The 17015-nt window shown below is 39.1% G+C and overlaps 2 protein-coding genes across 2 annotated transcripts in view; one reads left to right on the plus strand and one right to left on the minus strand.

The window, feature by feature from the left end:
- The window catches only part of LOC134571246 (uncharacterized), a 516374-nt gene that overhangs the window by 57925 nt on the left and 441434 nt on the right, over positions 1–17015 (plus strand). The gene's annotated exons all lie outside the window — the stretch shown is intronic.
- The window catches only part of BRCA2 (BRCA2 DNA repair associated), a 53858-nt gene that overhangs the window by 1402 nt on the left and 35441 nt on the right, over positions 1–17015 (minus strand). Inside the window, exons 18-26 of the mRNA XM_063439115.1 lie at positions 12901–13258; positions 10319–10474; positions 8418–8562; positions 7533–7657; positions 6851–7052; positions 4406–4572; positions 4192–4330; positions 1529–1785; positions 360–509 (exon numbers count right to left, since the gene is read on the minus strand). Of these exons, the coding sequence (XP_063295185.1) occupies positions 360–509; positions 1529–1785; positions 4192–4330; positions 4406–4572; positions 6851–7052; positions 7533–7657; positions 8418–8562; positions 10319–10474; positions 12901–13258 (1699 nt within the window). The remainder of the gene's footprint in view (positions 1–359; positions 510–1528; positions 1786–4191; positions 4331–4405; positions 4573–6850; positions 7053–7532; positions 7658–8417; positions 8563–10318; positions 10475–12900; positions 13259–17015) is intronic.

Genomic DNA, 17015 nt, shown 5'->3' on the forward strand with positions numbered 1-17015 from the left:
CCTTAAAATGGTTTGATATATTATCTGATTAGTGGAATAACTATCCACATCAAACAGGCTCTAACTAACATGTGGTCAGCAAAATGTTTATTCCACATTACTAATGTGAAATGTTCTGAACTATCAATAAATATAGACAAAATAAAAACAATATTGGGGTTATATATGGGTAATATATTCTCCCAGCCATAGAAGTACTGGGCCTCAACCCGTACCATTCTGGGTACAAAGCAGACAGACAATCATGGTGAAAGGGTAATACTAATTACTAATAAAATTAATATGTGAACAGATCTAAAAACACATATGGTGTTTTTATAAGGTACAATAAAAGCAGGACAAATTAAAATTCTACTTACAAGACACTGGTTGGCTGCAGTAATCTCTTTCCAGGTGGGAGTACGAGGCTCTTTCATGTAATCGACTAGTGATCTTTTGTCCTGCAGATTACTCACTTGCAACAATTTTAGCAGTTTGAGGACAGCTTCATTGTGAAACCTTTCAAGACACTGTAAGGCAAAAAGGGGCAAATTATGGTACAACGTAACCAGATAACGCCTGTGATGCAATGCATTGTATACACAATCTTAATGGAACACTATAGTGTTAGGAATACAAACATGTAGGCCTAACACTATAATGTTAAACTAGTTGTTTAGGTTCCTGCCCCCCTATCTGTGGAGTTAAAAAGGTTGTTTTTCTTACTTTTTTTCCCTTGCCAGGGATGGCCAAAACCTCCATGGGTGAGATCATCAATCTTGATGATCTCAGCCATTCTAATGCTTTCCCACATTAAAGCACTGGGAAGCTACTCAAGTTAGCAGCTCAGTTCACATTGATTTCTCATAGTCTGAGCAATTTCCCAAAACACATCTAATAAGTAAGTTGCCTTGTGAAAAGAAGGCACGTGGCTGAAAGTAGTGAGTTCTTATGCAGAAAGCCTTCACAAACATTGCAAGAGAATGAAGCCAAAACCTGACCAAAAGTGATGTTTTAAGCAAGCAGTGGTCCATATGGATCAGGGACCACCACTATACTTACTTGAGGGCACGTTTTAGGTCCATTTCTCTTTACTAATCCTGGGCTAGCACAATTTGTGACATGATTTTCATACAATCGCCAGAGTAGTAAATTGATCCCACACATCCCAGGTAAAAGCTGTGATAGCTTCTAATAGATTCATTCATGAAAGGCCATGACTGAAGCTATCCAGTAAGTTAATAGTTGCTGCAACTTTTTATGTCTTTCAATGAACAGAGGATTTGCACAGTGTTCCTACTGAAACAAACTTGAGTACAAGGATTATTGATGAGATGTTTGCTACTTTCCGGCCCATGCAGAAGCTGCAAATATGCAGCAAAGCTGGAAAAATCACTAGAATGTTTTTTTACTTTCTTTCTTGCTTCTTTTCAATGCAATATCTCCATACGGTAGTAAACAGGGCCATCTCCAGCCTGGATTGTCCTTTTAAAAAGTCTCTAAAAACTTTGTCATTCACGTCATTACAATTTCTCACCAGAAGCATTACCTGGATTGACTGTTTAAGGTTCTGGAAACTTTTTTGAAGATGTGACTCTTTAGGATTTGATGAGATCGTGGATAAATCTCCAGCATACAGTGTGGGAATGCCAGATATACATTCTGATCTCCAGCGTAGATTGCTAGCAGCAATAACAGAATTTGGCTTAGTGATCTCTTCCAATGCAAGCTGCCCAAGATCCGTCCAAAACTTCACTGCCAGAAGAGTATGTGTTTCATCTGATAAATATACTATTGGAGCCGCACCTGGAAAAAAAAAATGAGTTTTAAGGATTGCAAATGTTTTTTTACTGTTAAACCTCAGCCCTTGGCAAAACAGAAGAAAAAAATATATAATTTGCATTTAAGAGCCCTGCACAACTGGCCTTGCCTAACCATATAAACAGTTTTATTCATGAAGAATTAAATCATACCCACAGTATTTTGCACTACATTGTAACATACTATTATAACAAATAATATACACGTTCTAGGTCTCTCCTACCTCTTCCAAGCCTATTCTCATATTTTTGATTTTAAACCAATATCTTAACCCCTTAAGGACACATGACATGTGTGACATGTCATGATTCCCTTTTATTCCAGAAGTTTGGTCCTTAAGGGGTTAAAGGACACTCCATATGTTATGGTGCCCAGAGTCCACTGACACCTTCCTACATTTAAATATAATATAAAGGTTTATTTGCCATGAAGTGATTTTGGTTTAACAATGTTTTCCAACACTTAAAGGAACACTATAGTCACCTAAATTACTTTAGCTAAATAAAGCAGTTTTAGTGTATAGATCATTCCCCTGCAATTTCACTGCTCAATTCACTGTCATTTAGGAGTTAAATCACTTTGTTTCTGTTTATGCAGCCCTGGCCACACCTCCCCTGGCTATGATTGACAGAGCCTGCATGAAAAACAAAAAACTGGTTTCACTTTCAAACAGATGTCATTTACCTTAAATAATTGTAGCTCAATCTCTAAATTGAACTTTAATCACATACAGGAGGCTCTTGCAGGGTGTAGCAAGCTATTAACATAGCAGGGGATAAGAAAATCTTAATTAAACAGAACTTGCAATAAAGAAAGCCTAAATAGGGCTCTCTTTACAGGAAGTGTTTATGGAAGGCTGTGCAAGTCACATATGCAGGGAGGTGTGACTAGGGTTCATAAACAAAAGGATTTAACTCCTAAATGGCAGAGGATTGAGCAGTGAGGCTGCAGGGGCATGTTCTATACACCAAAACTGCTTCATTAAGCTAAAGTTGTTCAGGTGACTGTAGTGTCCCTTTAAGTGAAGTCCCCCAGGCACCACTCCACATTCTTCTCCTCTGGAGTTGGAATCATTTGGTTGAGACGCACTAAGAGGCTGAAAGCATAGGCCGACGCTCCCAGTCTATAACTAGACACCCATTATGAGTAATGCTTTAAAAAATGTTTAAAAAAAAACAAACAAAAAAAACATACTTTGATAGTGCCGCTTCAGAAATAAAAAATATAATTAAAAAAAGCAACTTAAATAAAGGTTGAAATAATGCCTGTGGTTTTTAATTAAATTTTTTAACCAAACAGAAATACATATGTTTAATACTTTTAATATAGGGATTATTACTATAATACAAGTGATGAAATCTAATCTACAATGTTTGCTGACGACTATGGGAAAGGGGAGAGGACTGGAAGTCACTGTAATTTCTGCAGAGATCAAGAGCAAAAAAAAGGAGTCCTGGCATAGAAAGTAACTTCTCTGAAGGGTGAACGCCAGCACTGGAGCAAAGGTTTCCAATGCAAAAAAAGTGAAGCCATCTGTAGACAAAGGTATATTCAGGGCCGGCCCAAGACATTGTGCAGTGTGTGTAGTGAATGCGGTGTGTTTATTGTATGCAGTGTGTGTAGAGGATGCAGTGTCGGTGTGTGTAATGCATGCAGTGTTTTTAGTGGATGCAGTGTCAGTGTGTGTAGTGTATGCAGTTTCTGTTTATTGTATGTAGTGAATGCATTGTGTGTTTGTGTAGTGGGTGCAGTGTCAGTGTGTGTAGTGAACGCATTGTATGTAGTTGATTTAGTGTGTGTTGTTTTTTGTTTTAAACATTTTTTTAAAATTTATAAATCTGTTTATTCCCCCCTTCCTAACTCTTACCAGTGGGCAGAGAGGGGGGAATACTAGATTTATTGGTGGTGCGATGGCTCAGTGGAGCTGGAGGATCGTGAAGATGGGGCCTAGAAGTCTAATCTTTCTCCCAGCAGCAGCAGCAGCAGGTGTTGTTCTCCCCTCGCTGAAGCCGCGAGAATGCTGCTGAGGGTTGCCATGGTAACCCACGGCTCGCGAAAGGAGACGACAGTACCTACTGCTGCTGGAGGGGAAGATTAGATTTCTGGGCCTTCTCTTCATTAGCCAAGGCTGCAGGGGCCCGGAACCGCATATATCTATAAGCGGTAATTGATAGGCAGTCCTGGCCCCTTACAGCAGGTTTGTTAGAGTGTACAGGGGTGGCAAAATGCTGCCCCTGTGAAAGTGCTGCCTGGATATGGCTCCACTGGGACCTATGGGCGGGCTGGCCCTGGGTTTATTGTATTTGGAAATACAATTCAGCAACCTTCATGCCCACAATTGATCAGAATAAAGCAAAAATAAAACAAATGAAAAATCTAATTTTGGGATACCTGTTTTCTTGCATGTGGATATCACCAATCCAACCAAATCGACCTCTCCATATGGTGCCCTGAAGGAAGGATCCAGGAACCTGTTCAGTCTGATAACTTCTCTTGGGCTATACAAATGAACCAAGATGTCCTGTGAAGACTAAAAGATGACAGTATTCTTAGAATCTGATATGAATCTTTAAAAAGACAAACAGTGTCCCAAATTAACTCTAACCTGAAGCTGTTGAAACTGGGTTTTCTTTGTCATTGTTAATTGCACATCTGCAGCTTCTGACTTGCCCTTTGAATGGGATGTTGCTAGGTTATACATCTTGAATCGAACCCCTTCTTTCAGCAAGGCGACTACATCAGGAAGAGGTCGCCATATGTTCAATATATATGCTGGGAGAAAAAGATATAAAACAGTTGTTGAACAATATAAAAATTTAGCAGCAAAATAAATGGAGGAGGACAACCTTATGGCACAGATATTGTATTTGTACACTTGTAGTTGGCAAAACATCATTTCACATAGACCCACATCTTATAGAAATATTTATATATTAAAAAAAAAAAAAAAACACACACTTTAAAAATTGGTCATGTAAACCAATATGGCTGCCAAACCATCTGACCACGGACTCCTTATGGAACTGCACACCAAATGTTTTTTTTTTCCTATTGTATTTTGATTGCAATTAGAAAGAAACATTCAACATTTTTGACAAGTCTATAAGAGCCCAAATCACACAATTGATCTCTCATCTTCTCCTGAACAAATCTGAATATAGGTATTGTGGGGATATTTATGGGATACTAATAGTAAACAGTTGAGAATTGCCCACTATTTCAATTCTCAGATCCCAAAGATCATTATCGTGTAAGTGAAATGTATTCCATATAAATAAAATCACAATTTGTTATAAAAATAGATACAATTTATTGTGACAATTTAAATAATAATAATATGTAACATGCGTGACAATAATCAATGAATATTCAGTATAACATGGTATGCAATTAATGGCAATACATTCCAATGGTTAACATAGCAATTGCCAAGAAGATTTATGATGGGCTTCACAGAGAAACAAAAGTAAAACTTACACACACAGAGCTTGCAGCTTAAGGCCATAAAACTTTAGCTGACAGTTATAATAACCCTTTCAATGCTGGCTAGACCTCCTAGGTAATTAAGATCTATTCTCATGTAATTTTAAATAAAATAACATTTAAACCAGCTCATTAGTCATTTCCTGGAACCATCCAATAAGAGTAATCTACCATGTTCTATAAGCAGAATTTTAACTTGCCTAAACAGATATTTTATCTTATTTTAGAGCAAATCAATACACCTGGATAAATACCACGATATGCTAACATGTGATATGTCACATAAATACATAATTATTGTAATTCCATCTGCAGAATAGAATGCTTAATTATATATTCTTTAGTAACTAAGATTTCTAAATATCGAAATCTGATCGTGATTTATCCAGTCATATATCATGCTATTAGAAAAATGTAATTAATTTAGATTAATTAAATGAAACCAGTATAATTACCAGTTAAAGAGATGTTCTCATCAGATGTTCTCAGGTATTCTCAGGAATTTGAATGTCATGGGTCTCTTTCTTTGTCTCCTGACTTAGCCTGCTTCCGACTGCTTCCTGTGACTCCTTCCCCCGACTGCTTAGCCCTTTGCTTCTTTGCTTACTTTCTTGCTTACTTTGCATACCTCTCTCTTCCCTTTGTCTTAACATTTTAAAGGGAAAATTCACTGTTCGTCACTAGGTGATAGACCAATATCAAACTGGAGGTGTGGTTACCTTCCAGATAGCAATTTAAGTATTTGGTCTATAGAGGGCAGTCTTGTCCCACTAAACATCCCTATCCAAGAAAGAGTTAACTTTTCCTGGTGGTTATTTTGACGTCATTTACCTTATCTTTATGGTTGTCTATAACTTAAGTTTTCTGTCAGTTCAAAGAGTTTTTTTTTTTTTTAAGCTTTCTTCAGACTATGTGTCTGGCAAATTCTGCTATAATTTCTAATATGACAGTTATAACTAAATATGACCCCTAAACTTACAATGGGACGTTATACAATATCGAAAGTAAAATTAAATTATTTAATCTTCTCTGTCACAAATGTCTGGGTTTAGGATTACTTATATTCCATTAGCATTTAGACAGTCTGTCCATCCCCCGTTCTCATCTCTTATCAACAGGTTTGTATATACTAAGCATTCCTTTAGCTCTGGCAAAGTGGTTAGTTTTACAGAAAGGATAGAAATCTTGTGTCTTTTGTTAGCTTGAAGATAACAAAATGGAGTCTACTCTGTTCAGAATGATTTAGGCAATATACACTTTAATTTCTATCATAGCACAAAATGTCTGCCGATATAAATACCTTGACAGTATAGATAAAACTTAAATTTAGCAGTCACAGAGAAATATTTTTTTAAATTTTAATGAAAAAATAAATAAAAAACATATACACACACAAATTGCAAAATTATATAACAACAGCGAAGTGAGCATTATAGGAAAATAGTGACTAAATAATAAACCACCAAACCAAAGGGTTTAAAGGGTCCCTATGATTACAGGGCATTTTAGAACATGTATCAACCCGAGAATGAGGATACATTAAAACAGATTGGATCCTGGTGCTGACCTGTGTCTCGTGCTTGGTCTTTGTAGTCCACAAGACGCATTTTCAATATGGGAGTCACATCTCTCTTTGCACAGCCATTGGGACCTTGTTCGCTGGATTCAATTGCTTTCCTGAATTCAGCCTGGATCTGAGCTTGCTTCTTATCATTCAATGCTTGTTTGTAATGATTAAGGGCCCTCAGCTGCTCACCACTAAGACAAGACTGTGAGATCAAAATAGTTATTGAAACATTGCACTTGTATATAATACAGTCATCATAGTATCTAATATTTTACATCACACAGCTAAAAGCAGCAGAAAATCTTGCATTACATGCACTGAGATTGGTTGGTACTAAATCCTACCTATAGAAGCCAAACCAGTGATAGGTCACTCATTTTAGCTGTAGCACCCAATTGCACTTCCAGTCATTGGTAATTGGAGCATTGATTAATTCTGAGCTCAGTAACATTAAGATTTGTTCAGGGGATTTTTCTAGAATAATTGGTCAGATTTGTGTGGTTTTTTTTAAGGCTTTTGTTGACTTTTTTGTATAATGTATACAGTATTCTGTAAATGTTCAGTTTATTTCAATTTAGAATAGTTAAACGATATCCCCTATCCTGTGTGTTTTTCGTCCACATCCAGGCACACCAAAAAAAAATAAAAAAGGAATAGTCATAGACACCCAGTGTTTGCTTACCTCAAGGTAGCCAGGGTCAGATTCAGCCTGAATGGCTTCATAAATCTCTGCACCATCTTGAAGAGCAGATATCTGCTGTCTATTTAAAGAACGACACCGGAGTCCATTTCTTCTAGTACCTGATGCTGCAAAAGGATAAGCAAATTACAAATTGAGAGAACTTTACATGAAACCGGTTCAGTTACATATTTTAGTTTTATAGAAGTTAGGTTAATACTCCAGTGCGGGTTTTCAAGAAATACATAAAACCAGTCATCCATCAAGTGAGAAGATGAATGTTCCTCCAGCAATCTGTAGAACAAGCAGAACCAAGAATAGACCAGGCACCTGCCCTGTGGGATAATGCTAACTCTGGAGCATCTCACATATATCTTTGTTTGTCGATCCCATAACACAGAAAGTATATAATGCCTCCTCAAGATGCAGCCCAGACCAAAAATGCCAGACAAGCTCCCTGGAAAGGGAACATGCATAAACCCCAGAGACTATTTTTTACACAATCAGAGAACTAATCAGTAAGTTACAGCATATGTGCCTCAAGGCAAAGCTTAATAATATGGGTCTGTAAGCCTACAGTGCAAGCAATACATTAAAAATGAAAACAGCATTTACTTGGCAGGAACAAGTTATATAGAAATGCTACTAAGAGTTTATTATACACATTATTTATAAAACGTACAAAAACATTGCTCTCCATTAGCAGAAACGAAATCCTTAACAATATCATAAACATAAAAAAACAAAACCCGAAAAGCAATATAAAATTGAAAAAATACTGCAACCTGCACAGAAGCTAAATATAATAAATGTTGGATCCCAAGAAAATGCTTGTATGTCTACATTGTAACATTAAGAATATTAATAGTACTGCTTGCCATTACAGACCTTCCTGCTGTTCAAACTCTGCTTGGATTTTCCCAAATAATATCTCAAGGTTTTTCTGTTGATTTGCAGAATGTTTTTCGGCTTCCTTTTCTTCTGCGCGCTCATTACGAAACACATACAGGCCATTTGCTGTTTTTTCCATATACTGAAACACAGGAAATCCTGGAATATTTATTCCATTTGGAATGAAGGTGAAATAGAGCATAATACTATGGTATTCCCTGACAATACACATTATAAAACCCCTTCAGCCACTTACCTTTATTCAGCACCGGGCTCCCTCGGCGCTGGTGACCTCTCCTCCCCCTCCGATGTCAGCTCCCGAGTGGAGCAGAATGCGCATGTTCGTTCAGAGCCGTGTGCACATTAAAAATGCCCATAGGAAAGCATTTCTCAATGCTTTCCTACGGATGTTCAGCGTGCTCAATGCGATTTTCGCATTGAGCGTCAGGGAAGCGCCTCTAGCGGCTGTCAGGAAGAAAGCCAATAGAGGCTGGATTAACCCTGTGATGTAAACATAGCAGTTTCAGATTACAGCTGACGGGTTAACACTAGATGGACCTGGCAGCCAGACCCCTTCATTGAGCTGAAGTGGTCTGGGTGACTATAGTGTCCCTTTAAGTTGTTGTCATAAATAATGAAAGCACATCAGTATAACATAGCATTTTTTTTTCTAGGTGCTCAACACTGCCCCACAAATCTCTCTCTCCAACTCAGTCATTTTTTTAAATTTCCTTTTCAATTATCCAAAATTCTTCTTACTTTTTCATTGTATTTTCCCTTCTATCACATTAGTGAGATTGCGCTATTGTTCCATGTGCTTGACAAACAGGGTTATTTACTAAAAAGTGAAAACTTGCCAGGAATTCTAAGTGAACCAAAAAAGTATTTTAGATTTTAGGCCAAAATAGTCAAAGGAGCAAAAAAACACACACACACAACTTTAAAAGCAACAAAAACATGACAACCATTGGAAATGGCTTAACTTATTATTATGTATTATAACAGCACAAACGTATTTTGCAGTACTTTTCAATGATGTTCGTAGCTTCAACACGACTTTAAACTCTTCGACCATTTTGGTTTATAATGTCATTGTTTCTTTGTAGCTACTAGACAAATACCTAGTTGCACCACTGCATTCCAACATGCTTGCCTTTTTAATTGTGCTTAGCTGGTGTTCTAGTGCGTGTGTGCGATAGTTTATACACAAGTACTAGCTATAACCTTTTTTGGAATTTGGGACTGAGTTTATTAAGACATTTTATTAGGTGAATTTTATTGATGTTATCTTTCCTGGTTAGGTTTATTTAGAAGGGCTAGACATGACTGCAGAGTTTAAATGGCTTATAACCACAAGCACAGATGTGCTGAAAGTAATGTCACGCAGGAATAGCAATATAGTAATATTATATAAAATAATAAGAAGAATCTAGTTTGGAATAGAGTCTGATGAAAAACACCACAGAGCATAATGTTTCACATATTTACGTTGCTGATGTTGATATAAAGGAAGGAAAAAAAAATAAAACACTGAAGCAAAATACAATGTTGGCTCAAAATGAGAAAATCATTCTGCAAAAACTCCACAACGGCAATCAGATTTCTCCCTGGAAGTTAATAATATTTATATTAATAATACCTGTATATTCACTGCCTAAAATGCATCTATTTAAAGTGCCAGCACAGCTTCTCTATACAATGGATTCCATATTGGTTTCTATTCTTGGTATAAGAAGCCCTGTTTTATGTAAAATTCCAATTCCTGACGTCTCAGTGGCAGATGTAGTAATTCTTTAAATGTTAATGTTGAACAAGTCACCAGTGATTTTTAAGGGCAACTTCTAGCTAAATAAATGTGCCGGAATGCACGTTACAGAGGAGGAAGACCTCTCACATACCTGGACAGGATAAATTCTTTGAATGATTACATCAACGCAGCCTACGATGCCACCCTCACTAAACAGTGACGACAGAGGCAAGCAGAAAGGTCTAGGATCTCGAAAATATCCAAGTTTTGTGAACCAAGCAGCTGGGCGAGTACTATTAGCTGAAAGCTGGCAACAAGAGAAAGTCATTCATTAACATTCACAAAATGAATCTGTTATGTACATAACTATTTTACATTATTAGAATTTTACAAAGACAAGAAGGGTGATTCCGACTTCTACTACAGAACAAATAAAAAATTAAAAAGTAGAAGCCCGCAGTATTACCTATCTAATTCCTTTTCTAACCACTGAGCTTGTGTTACACAAGGCGCTCTTCCCCCACGGGGTTGGTAGGAAGGAAGTTAAAAATATTACTTAAAGGGACTCTATAGTCACCATATAAAAGCAAGAAAGACAGGTCGCCCAGCCTTCCTTCTTGCTTTTATATGAACTTTCATTTAGTAAAAAAAAATTTCGAGGTGTTTCTATATTAAAAACTTACCTCCGTTCCAGCGCCGAGCTCCCAGCCATGCCGCGCCCCCTTTTTTGTAAAAATGACAGAATCGCGGGGCCCAATAGGACGCTTCTCACAGAGAAGCGTCATCGCGATGTGGTGCGCATGCGCGGCTTCGCGCTGCACCAATCGCGTTCTTCATAGAGCGGCATTGAATGCCGCCCTATGAAGATAGTCAGCGCTATAGCGCGCATGTGCGCGGAATGCGCGTTCGCGAGCTGAGCTGTCTGACTGACAGCTCAGCTCGCGTTCTAAAATTATCAATAAGGGGGGGACCTACTGTCCCCCCCCCGGCCCCCACCCCTGAGCGGCGGGTGGGGGCCCTAAAATTATCAATAAGGGGGGGGGACCTACTGTCCCCCCCCCCGGCCCCCACCCCTGTGCGGCGGGTGGGGGCCCTAAAATTATCAATAAGTGGGAGCTGACAGAGGAGCTGACCGAACCGGAGGTGAGAGAAGGGAGCTAACAGGAGCTGCTGTGAAGGCAAGTAAGAGCTCTCTGCCAGCCCCCCTCCTACACAGCCCATCCACTGGACCACCAGGGAATGAGAGCCCCCCTCCCTGGCCAGCTAACAAGCAGGGAGGGGGGACGAAAATATAATTAAATAATAATAAAAAATAATTAATTATTACAAAAAATAATAATAATAATAAAAAAAAAAATACTAAAATAAATGTTTTTGTCCTTTCACCCTGTCCTTTAAACTATCTGAATGTATTGCATTAGAGTTACACTCCAGATACCATAACCACCACACTCAGCAGTGGCTATGGTGCCAGGAGTGCTATGTACTCTCCTAGGGTAAGCAATCAAATTGCCTAAAAGTGTTTGAGAGCTAACTTGGGATTCTCTGGGCGCTGGTCGAATCCTCCCATTAGCTCCACTGAACCAAGCCTTGCTGTGCAGGAGCTTCTGGGACACAAATGATGGAAACATTTCTATTTAACTATAGACCTACACACACACACAAACACATTGTCATACAAACACACACTCTACATTATATACACACACTCATACAAACACACACACTGCATTATATACACACACACACTCATGCAAACAGACACTGCATTATATACACACACACTCATACAAACACACACACTGCATTATATACACACACACACATACAAACACACACACTGCATTATATACACACACACAATCTGCATTATATACAGACACACACACACACACACTCTGCATTATATACACACAGAGGGTGCGTATATAATGCAGAGTGTGTGTTTGTATGAGTGTGTGTGTATAATGCAGAGTGTGTGCTTGTATGAGTGTGTGTATAATGCAGATTGTTTGTATGAGTGTGTGTGTAATGCAGATTGTTTGTATGAGTGTGTGTGTAATGCAAAGTGTGTGTTTGTATGAGTGTGTGTATATAATTATAAAAATCACAGAATTTCATAGCCCAAGTTTTACCCTCGACTTATCCATGAGGCATAGCATATTTCACAATTGTTGGTCACAAAACTGCACTCGACTTATACACCAGTATATACGGTAATCTTGGCTGCTGCTAAGATCAGAACAAAGGTAAGACCACAACTTTAAGTGAACTGAAAAACAAAGAAACCAAAAACAAAATCCTTCTCAGATTTGTCTTTTTATTATTAAATTACAAAAAAGTCAATAAAAGTTATTAAAGTCCTTAGAAGCTGCTTTCACACCACGAGCTTAGAGACGTTTATTGAACTTAATAAAATAACCAACATCCCTCGGCAGAGAATGGAAACATCTAAGATTATTCACTAAAAACAGAATTCTAGCCAACTAAATCCAAATGATTAAACGGAGCTTAAACCAGCCAAGCTGTGACTACAGCTGGGTTGGAGACAATGGAGAGGGTTTTTTTTTTTCAGAATTTAGTAAATAACCCTGACACTTTTTACACGTTATGCAAAAAATATCAAAAATATTCTACAAAGTTCTATAAACAAACAAAAAAAAAAACACATAACACAAAAGATACAAAAAAACTAAATAAAAACTGGATGTATATTGTATATGTGAAATGTACCTTTAGCATAATGGATTCAGGAGCTTCCAACGGTGTGCATGCATCATCACAACCAACAAGCTCTGCTCCATGAGTGATTATTTTCTGACCAATAAAAAGCTTTCCTCTGTGCAGCAGAGCTGTGAGGGCAGGGTCGAGCAGGGCTTTGATTCCATACCAACCGTCGGTCACCTCGATAACAGCAGACCCTGGCTTGGTATCAGCAGGTTCGTTTTTATCACTGCGTGGATTTGTCACGTTGCCACCCTGAGTAATTACTCTGGAGATGCACAGCACTAGTGTTTTAGCCGAGGAGTCATCTCTCTCCATTATTTTTCTGATTGCGGATCGACGAGTTTTATCAATTTCCACGTCATATCTAGAATCATGAAACGAAAAGGGACGGGTCACTTTCTAATTTTTTCAAATACCACAATCTAGCTGGCAAAGTAAATTTAATTAAACTGAAAAAAAAAAGTTAAGGGTGGGGACCCGAAACAAAAATGTTACCCCACCCAAGATGACTATGGGTCCCCAAGCCTCGTCAACCCCCCACCCCCAAAAAATAAACCCCTACCTACCCCCCTCACCCTAAAAGTGAGGGGGGGAGGGGGGAGACGACAAAAGAATAAGTACCTGTAAAAAATAAAACTTAGAATGACAGAGCCTTCTGATTGGTTGGATTTCAAGCCAACCAGAGTGCAGTGACAGGTAAATGTAGAGACTTTGATTGATCACTATTGAGCAAATTAAACTATTATAGATAACTAAGATGGCACTTGTCTTAAACTGTATCGCACTAAGAAAAACAAGATGACACAGCATAAAATATTCTATAACATGTCTGGCCAATATCCAAAGTGGTCTACGTGCTTAAAAGTGGGATTTGGTGCCAGCAATGTTTAGAAAGATAAGAGTATAGGGACATAGTTTCATAGAAAAATATACCGCATGTGTCTGGCATGGGCCGTGGGTGATATCATGACTGGCCTGGTCAACCATAAAGATTACTTTTTTTTTTTTTGTCAATCTCTTTTTTATTGAGGCATAAAATTATATGGGATACAAAATGAGAGATGGGAGACGATAAAGTTCATACATAACGGGAATAGTACAATGCAATTTATATCATCTCTGAGTAGCTTTGAGCCTCATTTTATATTAAGAAGAGTTGTTCTAGTAAGTTTAGCGTAGTCGTAAAGAAAGTGGTTAGACTTAAGTGAGATATCAAGCAGCGTTATGACTTCAGTAACACTATACAGGATAATAAGGTTGGTATATGTTAAGCATCGCCACGTATAGTCGATTCTTAAAAGCCTACAATGTACTCATAAAGATTACTTAATGCGCATAACAGATACATGCTGGGCTACACTGATAAGAAATCTTGGAAAAGTTCCAGACTTGGTAAAAAGGTATAAAAGACGGAGAAACTTGGCACTCACTTGGAGAACTATGATGGCTCGATGTTCTCGAATTTTAAACCCGTTAGTTCATCTGAGATTCTGTTCATCCTCAAGTCTCTCAGGGCATCGTCCTCATGGCTGGATCCCTGCACTGCTCAGCTGGTGAAGGATGCCGCTGATGCTTTGGCCCCCTATATTGCAGACATTGTTAGTATGTCATTTGCCACCGGAGTTGTTCCTGGCATTCTGAAGCAGGCTGTGGTTATCCCTCTGCTGAAGACACCAACTGTGCCACGCTCCGAGTTGAGCAACAATCGACCTATTTCCACCTTGCCTTTTTTGGCCAAGATCATCGAGAGAGCGGCGGTATGGCAAATTCAGCCTCACCTGGAATCTAATCACATTCTGGATGACTTCCAATCGGGATTTCGACCTGGTAGAGGGACAGAAACTGCCCTGGTTAAAGTCCACGACGATCTCCTGTGGGCTTTGGACAGAGGGGAGGAAATTGCCCTGGTACTCCTGGATTTATCGGCGGCCTTCGATACCATCGATCATGATAGATTGACAGAGAGGCTACTTACTGTGGCTGGTGTGGATGACAGGGCGCTAGCTTGGGTGACCTCGTTTCTCCACGACAGGGTTCAAAGGGTAAAATTGGGGACATTTTACTCCTCTAACATCTCCCTGACGTGTGGAGTCCCCCAGGGTTCGGCTTTATCTCCAATCCTGTTTAACATCTATATGAGGCCACTGACCCATATCATCCGCCGCCACATGCTTCCCTATCATATCTATGCCGACGATACCCAGTTGTACTTTCGCCTGGCCAAGAAAAAGGAGGATCAAATCAATCTTTCTTCATGCCTACAGGATATCCAGTCGTGGATGGGAGCCAATTATTTAAAACTTAATGGCTCCAAAACTGAATGCATCATCTTCAGTAACCAGGAGGTGAATAGTATCTTTCCCTCATGGCCGGACTCGTTTTCTCCATCTCCGAGTCCTGCCACTAAGGTCAGAGATCTGGGAGTCATTCTCGATTCCAGGTTGACACTGAAGCCTCAGATTAATCAGGTGGTAAGCTCTTGCCACTACCACCTGAAGCTTCTGAGGTCTATTTTCAGATTCATTGCCCCCTCCGATCAAATCTCGGTGGTCAACGCCATCATCAGTAGCCGATTGGACTACTGCAATGCTCTGCACATTGGACTGCCTCAGAACATCATACACAAGCTACAGTTGATACAGAACGCAGCTGCAAGGCTACTTACGGGTGTGGCCCGTAATGACCATATCACTCCATCATTAAGAGCCTTGCACTGGTTGCCCGTTCGTGAACGGGTTCTGTTTAAAAATGGTTGTTTGGTATATAAGGCAGTCCATGGTATGGGACCAGACTATCTGAAGGATAAATTCACACGCTATACTCCCAGTCGATCCTTGAGATCGGCTGATTTAGCCTTATTGAAGATTCCAAATTTTAAAAAGAAAAAGTGCGGAGGGAGAACGAGTGATGTTCAGGGAGCGCAATTTTGGAACTCCCTGCCTCTGACATTAAGACTTGAGAATGATCTACTGAAGTTTCGCCAGAGCTTAAAAACAGTTTTATTTGCTCAGGCGTATGGAATGACATGAAACTTTTAACCTGGTTCAAATGCATGTGATTATAATGCTGTTGTTTGCTGGATATTGTTTTGTCTGTTTTATTGCTGGTATGCGCATCGAGACCCTATGGGTAATAAGACTGCGTTTCTTAAGAATTTTTAATAAATAAATAATAAATAAATAAAACTACCCACCTGTAATATAGGTGCGTGTTGCTGGTCTCTACTGTTCCCAGAAGAGAGGGTCCCTCCAAGTCTCACTGCTTGAGTTCCCCCAGTCATGCAGTGAGGACACAACCAAGCCCCTCTAATGGTGATGTATACTTAAGCTGATATATCTAGATACTAAGCTGTTTGTAGTGAATGCATGCAACAACTTAATGAGAGTTAAGTTTACTTTGTATTGGGTCCCATTGTAGACAAAGTGTGGTGTGAATTCTTATATTCAACTTGGTCTCTGTGTGATTTCTCTTTCCTATAGTTCAAGATACTCATCCCGAACTGGGTTGTGTGCCTGCCAATATTGCTATAAACCTTATCAGATATGGATTATTACTTTTTGCATATTGGTGTTCATGAATTTAATGATTAGGCACTGTCAGAGCACTCTGATTGGTTAGCTTACATTTTTTGATTTAGGGCCCCCTCCCGCCGCTCAGGGGTGGGTTCTGGGGGGGGGGGGGGGGTCCCCACACGCCCCATTATATATTTTTTATGGAGAGGAAAACTACATGGGCTCAACCAAAGTCATTGGGGTGCTTGAAGGCATCCCAACTATTTCTTCCCTTTAATTATGATTTGTGTCTCACCAGGTCTTTAGTACAAATTATGCATAAAGAATAGCAAGGTTTAGAATGCATGTATATATGCTAGACATGTAGTCTCGTCGAAACTCATATAAACAAAAAGAAAAGGGATACCATGCATGCCCATCGTGATTACATCGAAGGAGCCAGTGCCAATGAACTTCCGCACTGTTATCAGGTAAGTGTTTTTAAAGGGTTTTTAACCATTTAATTGCCACAGGGAAGTGTAAAGGGGCAGGGCACAATAGTGTGGGGATTACAGCTTTTTATTCCTAACACTATAGTGTTAATTTAAGCTATGCCTCCAGCAATGGATG

The sequence above is a fragment of the Pelobates fuscus genome, chromosome 1 (assembly GCF_036172605.1).
Source record: "Pelobates fuscus isolate aPelFus1 chromosome 1, aPelFus1.pri, whole genome shotgun sequence".
Classification (NCBI taxonomy): Eukaryota; Metazoa; Chordata; class Amphibia; order Anura; family Pelobatidae; genus Pelobates; species Pelobates fuscus.